Source organism: Stigmatopora argus, chromosome 17, assembly GCF_051989625.1.
Source record: "Stigmatopora argus isolate UIUO_Sarg chromosome 17, RoL_Sarg_1.0, whole genome shotgun sequence".
NCBI lineage: Eukaryota > Metazoa > Chordata > Actinopteri > Syngnathiformes > Syngnathidae > Stigmatopora > Stigmatopora argus.
In genome coordinates this window covers 7,396,489-7,416,355 of record NC_135403.1, presented here as the reverse complement: position 1 = coordinate 7,416,355, position 19,867 = coordinate 7,396,489, and the positions used below count along the sequence as shown (strand labels likewise).

The 19,867-nt window shown below is 38.2% G+C and overlaps 1 protein-coding gene across 1 annotated transcript in view; it reads right to left on the bottom strand.

Annotated features, from left to right (window-relative positions):
• col11a1a (collagen, type XI, alpha 1a) overlaps positions 1-19,867 on the bottom strand; it is a 55,055-nt gene that overhangs the window by 28,971 nt on the left and 6,217 nt on the right. Inside the window, exons 4-12 of the mRNA XM_077624590.1 lie at positions 19,413-19,626; positions 15,981-16,143; positions 8,191-8,316; positions 5,959-6,054; positions 3,729-3,827; positions 1,960-2,250; positions 1,115-1,180; positions 910-951; positions 719-781 (exon numbers count right to left, since the gene is read on the bottom strand). Coding sequence (XP_077480716.1) covers positions 719-781; positions 910-951; positions 1,115-1,180; positions 1,960-2,250; positions 3,729-3,827; positions 5,959-6,054; positions 8,191-8,316; positions 15,981-16,143; positions 19,413-19,626 — 1,160 coding nt within the window. The remainder of the gene's footprint in view (positions 1-718; positions 782-909; positions 952-1,114; positions 1,181-1,959; positions 2,251-3,728; positions 3,828-5,958; positions 6,055-8,190; positions 8,317-15,980; positions 16,144-19,412; positions 19,627-19,867) is intronic.

Here is a 19,867-nt window from a genome sequence, read left to right as displayed (position 1 = left end):
AAAACAACACTTCCAGGTCTTATAAGGTCCAGTTCAAAGTAGAAAACGAATACACTGACAACTCTAAATAATAGTTGAGGCAATGTTGGGTGCGTTAACACAAAAAAAATTGGTCAAACTGCGTTAATGTACATGGATGTTTCTTTGATACTCTGCTTAGTAAACAAAGACTTCACAGTACAACAACTTAATTTGACATGACAAACACATTTCAGATATTGTGCAAATATAGCAGTTTTGACCCCCGGGGCACCTAACCGATTAAGTGATTAGTATGCACACGCACTGAAATCCTGGGCTGGATGTAATTAACTTTAGCAGCTGCTGAGATCCTAATTAACTTAAAACAACATGTAAACAAGGCATGTATTTGACACTTTATGTCAATCATACACAACTGCTGAAAACACAGTCATCAATTATAGATTTTTGGTGTCCATATTTTCACATCTGTGGACAAGTACCCTGTTTTGTGGATATTTTTATTTTCATATGAAACAATAATAACTCTGTCATGCTTATTATTACCATTATAATGGAGTATCATTACAAAATAATCGCTTATCTAAGTTGTAATCATCTTCATTACATTGTGTTTTCTGCCAATATCCAACATACATATTTTGAAAAATATGTAGACGTATTTAATCTAATTTAGTGATTAAGCAAGAGAAGAAAATCCTTAAATAACAATAATAACTCACTAAAAATAACTCACTCTGTCACCAGAATCTCCAGCACCACCAGGGGGTCCTTGTAGGCCTGAGGGACCAGGAAGACCCTTTAAATATACAACAACAGTAAGTTAGCAGAAAAAATACCATGATGTGATGATCAATTGAGGTGATAATTGCGGGGTAAAAAAAAACACGTATAAAGTGTTTCTTTTATTCCCTAATGTATACTCACAGCTGAGCCAGGAGGTCCTGGTGGTCCTTCAATCAGCATTCCCTTAAAAAGACAAATATTGTTTCACCCTACCACAAACTGGCCGTAGGAAAACAGTGAGTATAAACATCTAATCCAATTCATAGCATTTTACACTACTGTAGAAAGTGTAATTAATAAATGACTTGTCATTTGAATCCTTGACCACCAGGTTTTAGGGTCTTACAGGTTCAATCACAGCCGGCTCGCCCTTCTCCCCTTTTTGGCCAAAAGATCCTCCAGCTCCAGCGACCTGTGATAACAAGAACAACTTGAAGTGACATAGTTTGCTCAGTCCATCATGACGGTGTGGATTCAGGGCGTTGTGTATATTTGTGAGCCAGAGGCAGAAATTAAGACGAACACATTGAACACAATGGAGTGAAATGACTAAACAGGCTAATGTTAGTTATCTGGAGCGAGACTGGAGGTCAAACTGAATGTGTTGGGAGTGGAGCAATTCAGTCTCTTTAATGGTACCGTGCAGAATGACTAATGGTGAGGTAGTGAACAAATTACTGGTCTTGACATGCAAACCCAAAGGAAAGAAAGAAATTTGATATGCATTCACATTATTTACATTATACAATAACTTGTAATGATGAATAGTATATCTGAGTGGTTGATGGATTTGGAGTAAAATAACCAGACATTTGAATAATCAAGAAAGAACATTGGAGAATGGTTAGTAGCTGGTGACTTACTTATTGCTACCTAAGTGAGTACGTTGCAGAGAGTCTGCTTAGGTATGAAAAGATGTCAAAACAAACAAGGTCATTTGGAATGTAATGATTACGGAGTTGTGGAGTGTTTCATAATCTATGAAGTGAAGCATTCTGTCATTGCAAACCCAAACAATGAGTTCTTCTGAAAGGTCAACCATATCACCAACAGACCATCAGCCCGGAAACAACATGCCAACGATTCATTACTCATGCCAACTACAAAAGTTACACTGGAAGAAAGAACGAGCCCCTTACATGAGTATACATGCACACACCTCAGTTTTCAATCTGGGGTGTTGATACTTACGGCACTCTCAGAAATGTCAGTTTCAGCAGCCACCCCAGGCCCCACTTCTTCCTCTTCATGGGTAGCAGTGGGCTTCGAGGGGACAGGGCCATACTCATCATATGTCCCATAATCATACAACCTGCTGTCAATCTCTCCCAAGTCATACTCCTTTAGGTCATCATATTCCTTCAAGTCATATGCTTCCACACCACTGTCCACATTTCCTGCTGTTTCTGGGACAACGGCAGGCTCCAGCGCAACAGGAGGGGCTTCAGTACCGTAATCACCGATAACATCCTCCTCCACTGCCTTGGGTTGTTACAAAAGCGAAGAAGAAGGGAAGCAATTGCCAGCAGAATGTTAGTTGTAGCTAGTGCATAACTTTTTTTTATCTTAATAATTTTTTTTTAAATTATGTTGGTAACATAAAAAATGGTAACACCTTGAGTACTTCCCAAATTTTTTAGGAAGATTAGATTGTATTGTATCCTGTACAGCACAGGTGTCAAAGTGGCGGCCCGGGGGCCAAATCTGGCCCGCCGCATCATTTTGTGCGGCCCGAGAAAGTAAATCATGAGTGCTGACTTTCTGTTTTAGGAACAAATTAAAATAAAGAGTATAGATGTATATTAAATTTCCTGATTTTCCCCCTTTTAAATCAATAATTGTAATTTTTAATCAATTTTTCTGTGTTTTTAGTTCAAAAATCATTTTGTAAAATCTAAAACTATATATAAAAAAGCTAAAATAAACATTGTTTTAGATGTATAAAAAACTAAATATTCAGGGCTTTTAATCCAGTTCTTTTAATTATAAATATTATAATATATATTATAAAAAAACCATCTAAATATTATATCCAAAATGGTCCGTCCGGCCCAAATGAAACCGAGTTGACATTAATGCGGCCCGCGAACCAACCCGAGTCTGACACCCTTGCTGTACAGGTATCTCAAAATACCACAGAGGTGTTATCATTGTAGCATCAAATATAGCTAAAGCAGGTTAATACTTACATGTGTAGCACGTTTAAAACTATTCCAGCCTTATTTAGCTCCCCATCATAAATGATACCGAAACAAAGCAAGGCTGGAAAAGGTGTTTGGGCAGTAATTTTGCAAGCACAGTCAGTCAAGATTGTAGCCAAATTCATAAATATTGATATTTCTGATAAACGTCAAGAACTTGGCATAATCCTTCCAATTTGTGGATTACATTTTGGCAAGCATCATAAAGAATGTGATTAAACAGGGTTAGCTGGCACTAATCTATGTTGCCAAATGACACATTTAAAGGCGCCTGTGTAATCACATCTGCTTCATCGAAAGCTGTGGTAGGTAAAGCAAGTAGATAGCTGGCTGTCGGAAGCTTTAGTTGTTTTTTTTTTACTTTTTTGTCATTCTGAACAGAATACTTAAAACCAAGCTTCTTCTATGATTGGAAACGGAGCATATTTTGTATTCTGTATCGGTCACAGAACTACCTTATAATTGTGTGAGCAAAAATTGTTTCAATTTTGTTGGATTATATTAGCAAGTATATCCAATGAGACAGCCAAAAGAGTATGATAGTTTCAATAAAGATTTTAACAGTTAAGCATCAGTTAAAATCTTTAGAAAAGCTGTTTTTTACAGCAGGACAACCCATAAGACGCACCTATCTAAATGACCAATAGTTGTGTCTTTACATACTGTACCAGATACCGTCCTGGGCAAATCCTCCTGGACAAAATTCCCTCTAAACTACATCTAAAATTGAACTTAAATAAGTATGAAGGTAAAAATTACCTCACTGGGTCCAAGCGTGGCAAATGAGGACTGAGTCTGAGAATCATCTACAGTTCCGTAGTCAATGCCTGTATTGTAATCTCCTTCTACATTTTTTAGCTGAGTCATGTTGGAAAAAGCAAAGAAGAATAAAGCAAGGGTTAACACAAAGGCTTGAACCTGAGGTTATTTTCTATCGGGGTCCTCCCAAGCTCACTAAAGGGTCTGCTACTTCTATGCAGAAGAGGTTAGGGAGATGGCGGGCTACCATCAAAGATTTTCTCTTTAAAATCTTGATGGGTTTTGTTTCTTTTCTCATCTGGATCGTTTACCCTAAAACTGCCTCGGGGTCGGGCCGGCGCTGTGGCTTGGTAGCCAGGCATCTGTCGCTTCTTCTTAGCGGCATACTTTTTAGCCAGTGATTTTTTGGCGGCCAAGAACTTTAAGGGCTTGCCCTTAGTTTTACTGAGGGACTTTCGGGGCCTCTTCTTTTTCATGGAGACACTACGTTTGGTTCTCTGGAAGAGGGGGTGCGGCGACAAAACAAACACCAAGAAAAACATTCAAGAGTGGAAATGATTTAAAGGCACCGTCTGTGAATGATGTTCAACTGAAGAAATTTACCCTAACAACAGCACATCACGTGCTTATTTTTTTAAACCAACGCAAAAGCAATTTGGAATGTAATTAGCATGGTGTTCGCTTAAATTCAGATTGAAAAGTGTTGGACAAAAATCACAGAATGTGCCTTTCATGAAAAACGCAGATTCATATTTGGGACATACAGTATGTATGACACTGGAAAGATGCACATTTGAATAGTGCAGCTCGTTAAAGATATATCAGCAGAATAAAATGTGTTTTTAAACATTCACAATGGTGGTTTTAAGACATGCTGGAATGCAAAGGTAAGATTTAGACTGGGATTGAAACAAAGATGTTTCACACGGAGTATGTTTACATGCACATTAAAATCTACCAACACAACAATAACTAATAGAAGACACTGTTCATTAAGAATTTGTAGGATTATGATACATACCAGAAGTGAACGGAATGAACTTTTATTTTATACCGATGAAAGTGAAAGCAGTCAAATGAATGTGAAAACAGGTATTCAATGAGTTTGCGCAATGAGATCCAAAAACTATACTCCACCGGTGCTCCTTGACAAAGATAATAATACTCAGCTTTGATTGACACTGTAATATATTAACTCATTCATTAATAAATATTATTGTGCTCTCAATTTGTAGTGGGGTATAATTGCACTATAAAATAATCCTGGAATAAACTGATTTTTCCATGTTATTACTGTATTTAGTAATAGTGGACGAAGTATAAATATTGTCAATAATGCCGTAGTGCAATGTAGTATAGTCTTTATACAACATAATGTGATTTATACATATGGTGGAACAATTAACAATTGCTTTATAATAATGGTTATTTCGCCTTCCAGAATCTACCAATGCTTCAATCCACCTATTCCACTTAATCTGTTTAGGTTTACGTGGCACTGTAGCCCAACCCAGCTGACTTTGGGCTGATATAGACCCTAACTTTGAATGACAGTCTGTCAGTCAAGGTGCATTGAGGGACACACACAACCATTCCCTCCCATCCAACGAGGCATTGAGTGGAAAATGAATTTACGCTTCCTGCACTGGAGTGAGACAAATTAGGTATCCATTATTTTTAAGCAGTCATCCTACTATGGGTTGAGGCATACTTTCTAAGAACTACTTTTCTGTGGTGTTATATAGCAAAGTGCTTAAAAACCATTATTGAGAGAAGGGGATGTTAAATTTGTTCTCACTTTTAAAATCTTTCAGGTTTCATTGCTTGCTTTTTTTTTTTACATGTATTTAATATGTAGTTCTCAATTAATCATACATTTAGTAAGCCACATAGAATTACATTAAAATCAGAAATAGCTTCTGATATATCAATTATTTTGTAAAAAAAAAAGTTGTACAATTGTGTCATCAAATTGTGCATTAAACACAGTCTTGGATATGAAAGATAACCATAAATTGTCAATCAAAATCAGAGTATTAGAGCCTTTGAAATAGCACTATTTCAATGAATAGCATTCTAATGGAACTCATATTTTGAATATATTAAGGAATTTGAATTGCAATGTGCATATAAACATATCACTGAGATACAGACAACACAAAAGACACCGTTAGAAGGATTGTGAACAAAGCGAGACAACAGACAAGTTTTCTTGTCTTTTTTCATTTACCTGTGGCTCAGAATACTCATCATCAGTAGGACCGATGTCAGTGGCTCCCTCAGCATAATCATAGAACTGAGAGTATTCAATATCATCAGTAGTGTACTAAAAATGTTGGCAAAAAGAAAGACAACAGAGAGATAGGGAGGGAATTGTTAAAATGAGCAACAAGGATGCGGGGTGCAATGATAATGCCTTGAATGCAATCATCACAAGCATGTTAAACAGGTAAAACCAAATAAGTGCATTATTTGTGAGGGTGGCAAATTCTTATTTTTAGTTTACTGTATGCACCGCAATATATGCAAACATACAATATAGTCAGCAGTAGCATAATTATTAATAATCAGAAAAAGGCGTTATTGAATAAGGTAGTGGCTTGAATGTGGCGAGCAGATAAGTCAAATGGGGAAACAAGCTCTGCTGGTATTAGCCTCCAAACCTGCTAAACAGATGGGATGTTTATGAGCTCATAAACTAGATGAGTACAATTGGCAGACTTCAATGTATCATATACCAACTGCATCTTAAACTCATTATAATGGAAGTTTCTCATTGAAAGCATGGTTCAGGGCATCTAAGGTCACCTAAATCAACGCTGAATTGACAAAAAGCTTGCCAATTCTCCCTTAGGAAACAAAAAGATGGAATTGCCTCATTTTTCAAATGTCGTCACAATCTAACATTCATCACTGGAACATTTCATTCATCCCCTAAAATGAGATATGCTTCTCAAAAGCACACCTGCCGATTATCGTAATTACAGCATTTAGTAAGAGCTAGCCATTTTGACCTTGCTTGATTTATAATCAAATAGTAATTCATAATAGCAGTTTGTTAATTGCACTTTAATCGAAAGTACAGTTTTTGGATTAATGTGTGCTGTATAGCTAAGAATGAAGAGAACATATTTAACTGTGCAATCACTGTGCAATCGGTGGAGTCACCCATAGATCTAAAGCTTGCAATTATTATGTCTTGTTAATTACTGTTTTTTCTTACACATACAAGGCATAATCTGAAGGAAGAAAGAAGTAATAAACAGAAAAAAAGAAGCATAAAACCTATTTTGAAACCACATATAACCCTACAATATCCACAGACGATGAAGCTGCTATTCGACTAAACCGTTAACTACACAATGCCTTGTATGTAAGTCTCTTCTGTCTCCAGACATTGCAGAGATTGGCCTATTGGTTTTAACAGCGTGCATGTGCAATCCTGGAAAAAAACGTTATGATCCTTGTAGACGAGAACAACACACTGAGGATTCCGTGAGCGGTCGATTGGTCGTCGGTCTTTTGGTCGCCAGTCTTTTGGTCACAGTCTTTTGGTCGCCCAGACCGCGACAACGGGCGACCAAAAGACCGACGACCAAAAGACCGGCGACAAAACAAGGTAAAACAACACGGTCTACGCATCAATAAAAGCCAACAATAGCCATGAGCAGTTTCACTGAGCCGACGTGTGAGTGTATAAGAGTTTGTATGTACATGAGTTGTCCCTTTAAGAAGCTACGTCAGTCAGGGTCTTAACAAGTTCTCCAACAAAAAACAATAAAAGTCCGGGAAATTTGGAGCTTTTCTTTAGCCTAATAATTAATAGGGCATTAAGTATGACTAAATAGTCATTCGCAGTTTGTATTTAGGGAATTTGAGCAACGATTTAAATGATAATTATCAATAACCTTCCGGGCGACCAAAAGACCGGCAACCAAAAGATCGGCAACCAAAAGACCGGCGACCAATCGACCGTGTACCGAGGATTCACACTATGGCATCATCAACTAATGTAATGTTGATGAAATGTGCATCTAGTCTTATGTGTATCCAATGAAATGAATGAAAGTATTTCCCAAATACACGCCAATAAAAGTGTCAGTTTTGCCAAAGCTTTTGGTTTTGAGCACTTGTACTTGAGTATTACACTGATTAAAAGTGTAATATGATAATAAAATATGCAGTATATAAAGCTCCCACTTTAAGTTGAGGTTGCCTGGCTTACGAATCTCAAGTAGTATGCATCTAAATATTTAAATGATGGGTTTGAAGAAAAAGCAATTCCTTATTAGAAAACTGAAATGTATAAAGGCTAAAGCGCTCCCAAAACCAGACCAGTAGAATATGTAGTGAAATGTTTAAAAGAAGTAAATGCCTTCATTGGAGTACAAAGTACAACAATGAATTAGGGTCCTAAACAAGTACTTTGCAGAATTTCCCCCACCCTCCCTGGTTGGCTGACCTCTTCCTGAGCCTGCTGGGCCTGCAAGGATTCACCATGGGGGATGTCACAGTCTGGGCTGTAATGTTCACAGTAGTCATATGCTGCTTTGGAATCAGCTACAATCAGAAGTTGTTGGATGTCACCCTGCAGAAAACAGTGAAGACACACTCAGGTTAAGTGTTTACTTCGCGAATACACCACAGATAAGACAAGATAAGGCTTCAAGATTTTAAACATAATGAGAGGGTCATATTGTGCATAGACTCCCCCATCGTAGGTGGGATGTTGTAATGTGAAATTATATGTGACAACTCTCAGGCCCTTCACACTTATGGGCTCTGGCAGCATAAACAAAAGCCAATTGTGTAATAAAAGATCTCCACGAGAAATGTACACACCTCATTCGAATGGTACAGAGAGAAATGTAAGACAGTAGGAAATGATTATTATTAACATTGAAGGGACTTAACACAAAGAACTATCTTAATACATACCAACAGACACAATTACAGACATTACGATGTGCTCGTTTGCGGCAATCTTTAACGCTCACTATTCTTGAGAATTTGTAGCTAACCGTCTGTGTTTACGATGTTCACTCGTGTTATAGATGAACTCTTAGCTGTATTAGCTTCATGATGGTGGAGTCAAAAATGTGCCCTATTAAAATGAATATTTTATGCTGGAATCTTAAAAACCAGAAGTATTGAAAGGCTTAAAAAAATTCCACTGTGTCATATTGAAGTTTGTCATCTATGTGGTTTGTTCTTTATTGGGTCAGAGGTCCGTAAGCTTCAGACTCAAAACCCACAAAACTCAACTGTCTTCTAGGATTGTTTGTATTAAAATGTCTAAAAGAATAGTAGCAGCGATTCTCGACGGGAATATAAGAGCTTTTTTGATTGGCCTACTAAACTAAGATTCAATACGTGGCTAGAAACATACAAAGACAAACATACTGGATACATTTTGCTCCCTATCCTTTTATGCCTCAGTAATTGAAAAAAAACCAGGGTCGAGTTAGGGCAAGTCATGGAGCTTTTTCAAATATTGATCTTAAATATGGAGTATATTTGGCATATACAGTATGGTAAAACAATTCATGTATCCAACACACATGTTCGAATGGGTATACAAACACCATACCAAAAATTTCAAAGTAGTATGTAATGGATTAATGCTGCATGCAAGTAGCCTACATAAAAAAGAAGGATTTATAGGTGCCCATTCTGTGTAAAGGTCTTATAATGCACTGAAATGAGCCAGGGGCACAGAAATACAGTTTTTCCACTCAGTAGGTGACTCAACTTCAGTCCTTCTTGTGATTGGTCTCATAAATCATAAATTTCATTTCAGACTACTACGTATATACAATTTTGCGCCTACTTAGTAGGACAACGACTACGTGTTTGGATGAGTGAACAAGTTAACGCCTGTTTTTGCATGTGCAAACCTCTAGGAAATCAGGCCCTCAGTGTCAAGGGACCAAATAGATGATAGGCAGTCAAACATGATATGAGTGAAGCAGGTTATAACTTGTTAAAAGAATGTAAGCACATATTCCCCCAGCATGAAAATGTGATCTATGGATCCTGAACATACTATACCTTCATATAAACAGCTATTTGCTAAGACTTGCAGAGCTCCTTGAAAATATCTCTGTCCAACTATCCATCATCATCGTGTACTGTTTCAATTTTACACTTAAGATTCCAACCCGGGTGCTTTTTGGTGGGTGTAATGCCCTGTTTAAAAGGATTTGATTTCTATACAGCTACAGTTATCAGTGTATTACTGGTTGTTTAATGATGAGCACAAAATCAAACCAAGCTGTATGGAGAGCGAAAACGTCCCTGCTTTTTGTTTGCTCAACAAAAGATACCAATGACTGAATGTTACAGTGAAAGAAGGTCTTGGATAATGCATTTCGAATGTTTTTTGTTGTTGTTGTTTTTTTAATTAATCTTGATGTGGTGAAGGACCCTATAGGTTTTTGTCCTCCGTTTAAGCTAACGTAAGAGTTGTTAGAAGTAACCAGCTTTAATTCTGTCTTTTGCAATAATGTGATTTATCCAAGATGTATTGGGGTAATTACGTTTCGACTGGTGATTAACAGGCACACAGACTGCTCAAAGCTATTTCAGGGACAGTTTATGGTTATGACCATGTGATGACCAAAATGTTGTCGTCTAATGTTTACATGAACTAAGACTGCACAGCCGTAAGAGAAGTGGAAGATGACTCTTTCTGGGGAAATTCCAAACTCTCCTTTTAATACCAGTGTTGAATTGAGGAGTGTCACATGGTTTCACTTCTTATAGATCATTTTAGGATGTATTCCTTCAGACAAAAAAATAATCACCAGGTGAACGGACATTTTCTGAACAAAAGTGATCAATTCTGTATCATCTTTTTATGCATCTTTCTTATTCAAAGGGTGATGAGGTTCTCCCAAAGAAAATATATGGCTCCAATAAAAAAAACTCTCCGGCTGAAAAACTCTCGCCAATTTAAGACGTGTTTATGCATTTGGGGAAACTGGACAGGAAAAGATAGATCAAGCTTTACCCTGACTCAAGATGACATGTATTACCTCATGTGTCACCCCAAGAGCAACATTGAATGGTTGAACCTTACCTTGAGTCAGTTCTAATTAGTCCACATCTGTGAGCCAACAAGTTGCACACAGACTGCAGTGACATAGAGGTATTTAATTGAAATAAAGAAATAATTTTACAAAGATGCATGGCCAGTATCTTAACGGTATTTGTGCAAAATCAAGATCATTAAGTGTACTTGGAAACCAGTTTGCCACTCTGGCCTTTGCTTCCAGGGAAAAATAATATTGTAGCCGTGCCATTTGGCAAAGTGGATTCAATTCCCAAGATCAAGAACAGACAAGTTAAAAGCTACCAACTCAGGAGGGGAAACACCAAAAAGAACCAAGAGATAGACAGGCAGGCAGGGGTTTAGAAAAAGCAACTGTGATGGTAAGAGATGTTTTGTAGCAGGGTAACACCTGGGGAGTGTTAGGCCGAGGCTTCAGGTCTGTCTTCTATGGTGTACTGCTGAGATAAAAAGCCTTTGGCAATTTGGCGTAAAGCCAGAACTCCTAAAATAAGCCCTTCCTAGAAGAAACATAGCAAAGTACTTCACAAAAAGCATCTCACGGGGTGGTCATTAATGACTATAGTACAAGAGTTCAATGAGAAAAAGAAGGAAAATGGTTCGGGATTCAAGCTGGTACTAGTGAATCCTATTTGTTATAGCTATAAATTTGATATTATGCATAAATATCTAAATCGTTTTTAGAATGTATTCTTGGAAGAATTCCCTTTGATAGCCTGGAAACCATGTTAAAATGTTGTAATCTGTATTTTTGCAGGTAAAACTGGAATTGGACATTGGTTTGCTAAACTAAAGGAAGGATCCAATTTTTTGCACGAGTTATGATCCCATCCCGTGATGGTCGTGCGAAACCAACACCTATCTGTGACCCATGTGAGGATAACTGGAATAGAAAATGAATAAATGATAAATGTATATAACTTTCATCCTTGAAAACGAGCCATATGATTGAAGGAGAGGACAATTTCTAGGTGAGCCCACAATTATGAGTGTTCTTGCCATTTACTAACCATCTTTGCAATCATTATGTTTGTCCTTGAAAAGCAAATTGGGCTCAGAAAAAATCCAATTGCTTGAAGGATCAAACATTATATTATACAATTATTATACAATTTTGATGACCTGAGAGGGCACAGTTTACTTGCCATTTAAACTATTAAATATAACCAAAAAACAAACTAGACATATGAATAAACAGGACACCAGTCAATGGTCTATATAAGTGTCCATCAGCAATTATATAGTATCCATAATCATCTCGGCATGTAGCATTATTAGTGTTAGCCAGCGCTGACAAAATAAAAACACAACCTTCATCAACATACTGTAGTACCTTTGACATAACTATGCCTAAATGTCCGCCCAGGGGAACCTTTTTTTTGTCTGACGATCACAAGCTATAATTAGACAACCCTATACAACAATTAGCCAAGCCTTTAAAAGGTCAACGCATAACCACACACGCGCTCGCACACACCCATAAAACAGTCTGTCTGGTCACAGAACTCCTGAGAATATGCACCCAATGTTTGACCAATATGAATTGCATATCCTCTCACGTTAATAATCAAATCCTTGAATCAAGCCACATGACAAAAAAAGACTAGGCTTTTAACTCATTATAGAACAGTAGGTGGGAAAACCGATGAAGAAAGAGAAATCGCAGCAAATTATGAATAAATATGGATGCATTGGTTTTAAAATGTTAATTATTATTTTGGATTCATACATTCATCTTCCATACCGCTCATCCTCAAAAGAGTTGTGAGGGTTGCTGGTGTGTAACCCAGCTGTCGTCGTGCGAAAGACAGACTACACCATAGACTGGTCGCCAGTCAGTCGTAGGGCTTATTTTGGATTGTTTTGAATGAAAAGGTAATAAACTGTAACTTAATGCGCTTCTAAATGATTCATTCATTCATTGGTTTTCTGAACCGCTTATCCTCACAAGGGTCGCGGGGGGTGTTGGATCCTATCCCAGCTAATTACGGGGAACAGGGGAGGGACATCATGAATCAGTGGCCAGCCAATCGCAGGGCACAAAGAGAGGGACAACCATTCACACTCACGTTCATACCTAGGGAAAATTTAGAGTGTTCAACCAGCCTACTCTGCATGTTTTTGGAAAGTGGGAGGAAACCGGAGTACCCGGAGAAACACCACGCAAGTAGTAAGGACCTAACGCTAACTACTCGGCCGCCTTTGTAAATTATGTTACCGTATATTTGCGTCAAATAAGGGCGATGTGAGCGCTACTTGGAGGAATAAATTGTCAATTTGGAATTTACAGCAAAGCATACAGAAGTAGTTTGTCTATTTCACAGTCTTATAGAAGATATCGACACTGTGAAATGGAATACCTTTTTTGTCATCAACTTCTGCAGCTGAGAGCAAGGATTAGTGTGTTATAACCAAGATACAAAGAAACAGACAGGTACGTATACTAATGTCTTCAGTTGAGCCAAGTAATGTCACCCTTGCATGAATAGATGGTCTCATTGCTATGATACGGTGGGAGGTCTCAAGGTGGGGAGAGAGGAGCCGGAGGGAGGAGGTGCCTATACACAGGGAGGGGAGGAGATGAGGAAGTGATGGGGGGAATGAAAGAAGTCCATTCATTTGAAGCAGATTCCTCTGCAAAGGTGGTCACCTCAAACTTGGGCCAAATATGGTATGAATAGAAAAGCCTATGCAAAATACAGGTCAGTTTGCAAAAAAATGTTTGCGTAAATCAATTTCTATATATAAATATTATTTTATGTACAGTACAAACTAAAGATGCCTTCATCGGGGTACAAAGAGCGGTTGATGGTGTTTGAAAGCAGAGGAAATCCAAAATGTAGTATGACGTTCATCTAAAAAGGTTGCAATATTAACATGTAAATGGCATTACCATTCACATCATTGTTATTGTTTAATTTTGGATCTGCCCACAAATCACCCAGCACATAGAAAGGAATTAATTAATGGGACTCCAACCTCAATCCTTTGATCAACAGAAATAGTTTGAGCAAGCTGGCTTCACTGTTTATTTTCACATTGTAAGCGTGTGTATGCTTAGGACTTCGGTATTTCCTTCCCCTTTACATCCCAGCATGCAATGGGCCCTGTGGATTTGTACAGGGCGCGGGGACAGAGAACAGACAGGAGACCTGTTCCAAAAACCACACAGCAAAGACACTGTTGGCGAACTTATGGCTCCTATTTTCAGCATGTCTACTTTGTCAGGTTTTGACTGGGCACACTGTTTCATGCTGCCTTTGGGGTCCTCTCATAAAAGTAATCAAAACCGATGGGATATGCAGGTATATTGGTTTATAAAACTGAGGTTTTAAATACAATATTTGTACAAAAATCATTTGGAATTTAATTCACGGTATAGGTTGGCAGGGTTACATGTTTTAACACAGTTTTCTGTTGTGTTTCTCGGTGCTGTAATTGTATTGTCAGTGGATGGAAATATATAGACAGCATATTTTTTGGGTTCCTATGGCAATGACAAGGCATACCAAGATAGAAGCTATTGTTTGGAAAAAAAAGTCGTCCTAAATATTGGCTGCTCATAAATAAAACAACCCGCTGTCAAAAGCAAACATAGCCTCTCTGTGACCTTTCGTTCCCACCAGACATAACCAAGGGTGTCATTTTCATGATTTGATTGTTCAACCCTCTATCCTCACATGACCTTAAAAAGATTTCCCAAGACTGCTTCAGCGAAATTTATTCTTTCATCCATTTTCTGTACCGCTTATCATCACTAGGGTGGCGGGGGTGCTGGGGCCTGTCCAATACGACTGTGGGCAGTATGCAGAGGACACCCTGAATTAGTGCCAAGCCAATCACAGGGCACACAGACAAATAACCATTCACACTCATATCTGGGAAGAATTTACAAAGTTCAACCAGCCTACTGTTCATGTTTTGGATACGTGGCCATGAACCGCCGTACCCGGAGAAACGTTACAGGGAGAACAGGCCAACTCAACAGAGGAAGGTAAGAACCCACTGGGGATTGAACCCCAGGACTGTGAGGCGGACATGCTAACCACTCTACCATGGTGCCGCATCAGCGGAACTTAATCTATTTTATACACTCACATACTGTATGATAATACCATACTACTAATAAAAGTAATAATAAATTTTGAATATGCGATGTTTCCAATTAAACACACATAAGTGGCGATGTTGGTGGGAAAGATCTCAGATTATGACCTCAAATGGCCGTTGGCCAGTGGAAATAAGGAAGCATAAAATACACAGTAGGTGTTTGCATTATATAGGCACGATACAAAGGATACAATGTTGTCCACCAAATTAAAACTTGCTCGTTTGCAGGGTGGATTAATTTATAAAAGCAAGTCACAAATTGATGACATTTTTTAACTATGTCACATACCTACTTTGACTTAATTCCATGCATTAAAAAAATGAAATATTCAACTACAATTTTAGATTAAACTTGTTTAAAAAAATTGGGCATCTTCTTGACATGTTTCTCTTCCACAACACAATCTGCACAAAAATGAATACCAAAAGCATCATTGTTTGACCAATTATCGATCCAAATTTCTTCAAAATAACCTGGCAAATGAAGATGTAGGCACTTGAAATTTCTACCTGACACAAATTTCTCAAAATAGATGAAAAACATTAAATAATACTGTAGGAGTTTTTCGAAGACCCAATGTCCACATCACTAAATTATTCCATGGAGCAAAGAAACATGAATACGGTTTGGCCAACCACTGAAAAGTAATCAGAATATCCATTGAAAAGCAAAGGAACCAGCTAATATGCATATTTGGATATGGCCTTATTATACAATTACTATAGAAATGAACAGTGATTCTTAATGACAAAATAGTAAACAAAGATTACCATAAAGAAATATACTATGGATGATGCACTTATTATAAAGTCAGATCATTAATAATAGCCCTGGTTCATACCAACTCTACAGCCATGCATTATTTGGCACTGCATTATCAGATTTTGTGTAATAATCAAGGGTAAAATACCGGGTGAAGAAAAACAAGAAGTGAATGAACAGGAGTTTCAGAATTCCCGTTATTTGCTGAATTTATGGACCAATTGAAGCTACAGTCTATCTACCATATCTGATTGACTACAGAGTTCAAATAAACCGACCAGTAAAAGCTAGGATCTGAGAATTTTACCTGGAAAAACTCTTCATCAAGAATCCTGGTGCCAAATACAGTTATGCCATTGGTGCTGATGGAGGTCTGGTCACTTCTGGGGAGAGGCTTAGTGATCTTCTTCTTGCAGTCCACAATGATGGTGACTGTCTTTTTCTCCACACTAATGGCAACACGGTGCCATCTGTTCCAAGGCAAAACAACAAGGGATGGTGAATCAGTATGTGCATAACTCAGAGCAAAACATAGACACGTGCTTTTATTCAATAGAAAGAAAATCATTCCTTTTGGCAAGGAACCTCTTGGGACACCACGTGCTAGCTAGGTTTACACGTGAGTATGACACCTCCTTCCATTTTGGACCATTTACCACTGCGCTTAAGACTATTGCATACCAGGCAGCAGTGGACCACATTCTTGCCCCCACACTTTGGCCCTGTTTAACACAGGATTACACTCATTAAACTCCAAACTTAATCCTCCTTCTGGGTTACTCGCCATGACAGACATGGTGAACATTGTGGAAAGTGTGTGTCAGGATCCAGGAAGACCTGCCTAGCCAGAGCAGGAGGCATACAGTCAAAACATTGTTCTGAAGTGGAAGATGAGACTTGGCACCATTGAAAGCTCAAGATGGAATACACAAGGCATTAATCACAGGTATCTCATATCTCAACATGTATGTGTCAATGTCCATTCTTACATCTTCATCTAGTCGCAAAATGCTCATTAATTTTGAAAATTAAGACAGAAACATTCCATCAAAACAGCTTAGAGTAAAATACCATAAATATGCTGCAGTCTTTGGACTTTGCTGTACGACCAGAAGGATTATATGCCACATTGTATGGAAATGGCTAAATACTTCAATGGGGTTGAACCAACTTTGAAAAACAGTTGCGCTATAATGTAGTGGGAGGAACAGTTAAAGAATTATGTTTGTGTAAAAATTGTCTTATTTACAATCCAGTCATCATAAGCAAATTCACAACTTTTGACATTAAAATGACTGGAAAATTACTTTTTTGAGTTCAGTTTCGAAAGCATTACACATCTTACACCAAATGTGTCAAAGTGGCGGCCCGGGGGCCAAATGTGGCCCACCGCATCATTTTGTGTGGCCCGGGAAAGTAAATCATGAGTGCCAACTTTCTGTTTTAGGTTCAAATTAAAATGAAGAGTATAGATGTATATTAAATTTCCTGATTTTCCCCTTTTTAAATCAATAATTGTAATTTTTTAATCCATTTTTTCCGTGTTTTTAGTTCAAAAATTATTTTGTAAAATCTAAAAATATATAAAATAAGCTAAAATAAACTTTGTTTTAGATCTACAAAAACCTGAATATTCAGGGCTTTTAGTTCAGTTCTTTTAATCCATTTATTTAAAAAAAAATCTAAATATTATATCTAAAATGGTCCGGCCCACGTGAAATCGAGTTGACGTTAACACGGACCGCGAACCAACCCGAGTCTGACACCCCTGTCTTACACTGTGTCGGATCATGAGATGGAAGCTGATATCCCAAATCAGGACTGTTTTTAATTGATCATTCCTAATTAGGTGGTGGACAGGGCTGTCTGTGTCTTTGTTTCATAAAGTCTGAGTTTGTCATTTTGAAAATAAGACAAATCATGCCAGGTTTCAACAAAACATTCGTGTTGTTCATCAATTGTACAGTAGAGTAATAAGCGACGTACGATATTTCTCAAGCATTGCAAACGCGCTAAAGCAGTGTACAAAATGTATTAATTTCTGGCCTGCCTTTTTGTTTATTTATTCCTCCTTATCCCTGCACAAGGGTTCATGTCAGCTCAGGCAAAGCTCTTTGTGAGAACTTGAGGATTTATGAACCCGGGAGCATATAATCAGTTTTACGCTAAAAGGTTATGAGCACTGTTCCTGGTTGGGTGAGGTAATCCAAGAGGTAAAAGGAGGGGAAAAAGTTTAGGACTGCCTCCTCCAGAACTCCCTCTAAAATAACAGAGGCAAGTGAGTTCATGGATGAGGTCAGGTTGCCCACTGCAATCCCTGCTGTGTCCCTGTAATCCAGAGTCTCTCGCTTTTCTCTGTGCCCAAAACCCCCCGACGAGATAGATAATCCATTGATGGGCACCTATGGTGCATCAATGGGTAGACATACGTTGGGTTCTTTCTTTTATCTAAAATAGCAAAGCACTGGGGATCAAAATGTGTCCCAGTATGTTTCTACCGCCTTGTAAAAATGGGAACATTTCTCTTTTAAACTTTGTGTTAAATTTTTTTAGCTTTTATATACAGACAGCAATTTGTATGCACAACTGCCATTCAAACCATGATGCAAAAATCTGCCAAAAAAAATGCCAGATCAGGACACAGTCACAAATTATAATGAATGCTTTTTGTCAACATATGTATGATGACACATGTAAATAAAGACTTGTACATAATGCGAATTAACTGAATTCTGCTGTGCTTATTTACTACAAAGGAATTGCGGAATTAGCAAAACTGTAGTGTTTAGGTTGTGCCATTCATTCTTTCATTCGTTTTCTGAGCCACTTATTCTCACAAGAGTCGTGGGGGGTGCTGGAGCCTATCCCATCTTACTACGGGCACCAGGAAGGGGAGACTCTGAATCGGTGGCCAGCCAAATGCAGGCCACAAGGAGACGGACAACCAATCCCACTCACACTCATACCTAGGGGCAATTTAGAGTTTTCAACAAGACTATCCTCCATATTTTTGGGATGTGGGAGGAATCCGGACTGCCAGGAGAAAACCCACACAAGCCAGAGAAGAACATGCAAACTCCACGCAGTGAGGACCGAACTGGGATTGAACACTTGACCCCAGAACTGTGAAGCCAACGCGCTAACCACTCAGGGGCCGCGTGTCATACTCACAAAAATGAACACTTAACACTTGTGCAAATCCTCTGTTTTTGATTAGGCAATTCAATTATAACCAAAATACAGGTTCTCCAGAACATAAAGAAGATGGTTGACCCTCTTTCTTTCTCATCTCACTGTTATTTTATGTGTCTTTTCTTGAGCATTGCAACGTTTCTTTGTTTTTATAGTAATACACTTCTGGGTCAGGGGGCCTCAGTACTCCCCCAAAGAATTCTGTCTCCTAGTTTTGCTGATGTTAAATAACGTTTAGGGGCACACAAACACTCAACTTAAAGGGTGTGCAAAATACTGTCGAATGGGCTGCAATTGGCCCTCATCCTGCAATTTTGAGAGCCCTGGTATAACTGGTATTTCCATGATTTGAAATGTCTGAGTCTGATTACATTAGAGTTACATTGTGTTAGAAGTTAGAATAACTATATTGACAAATGAGCTATTTTTTCTAATACTTATATATTCCATCACTCCTTTCAAACAGATTCACTTTGCATTGGGGTTAAGTGTTCTGAATTTCTATCTTTTTGTCAGTGGTTATAGAAATAATTGGAATTTGACGTACTTTCCATCAGCGAGGTTCAGTGTACGGAAAAGAGGGTAGTCCTCCGGAGCTGGCTTGCCATTCTGATCCTCATACAAAAAGACAGGTGAGCGTCCAACTTCAATCCCCAGCTGCTGGACCCCCTGCTCATTGTAAATTGACAGCAGGAAGGACTGGAGGCCAGACTTGGGGCGCACTGTAGTCAGGATGGAGAAGTCTTCTGGGAAAACACCTTCTGTGAGGGGAGACAAGTTTGTGGAGTGTTACAAGGAGTCAAATCAAGTTTTAATCCATCCGTTTCATAAATCTATTTTATGTGGGATGTGTTAGACACTTGATTTGATGTCAAATGATGATATACGCAGAAACTAATTCATTAATTTGTACCTTTATCCAAAATACAAATTCTAAAGCTTTTTGGAACAAACATTCAGTTTACTTCAAATATTAGTAGTTACTGTTTTAATATGTCACAA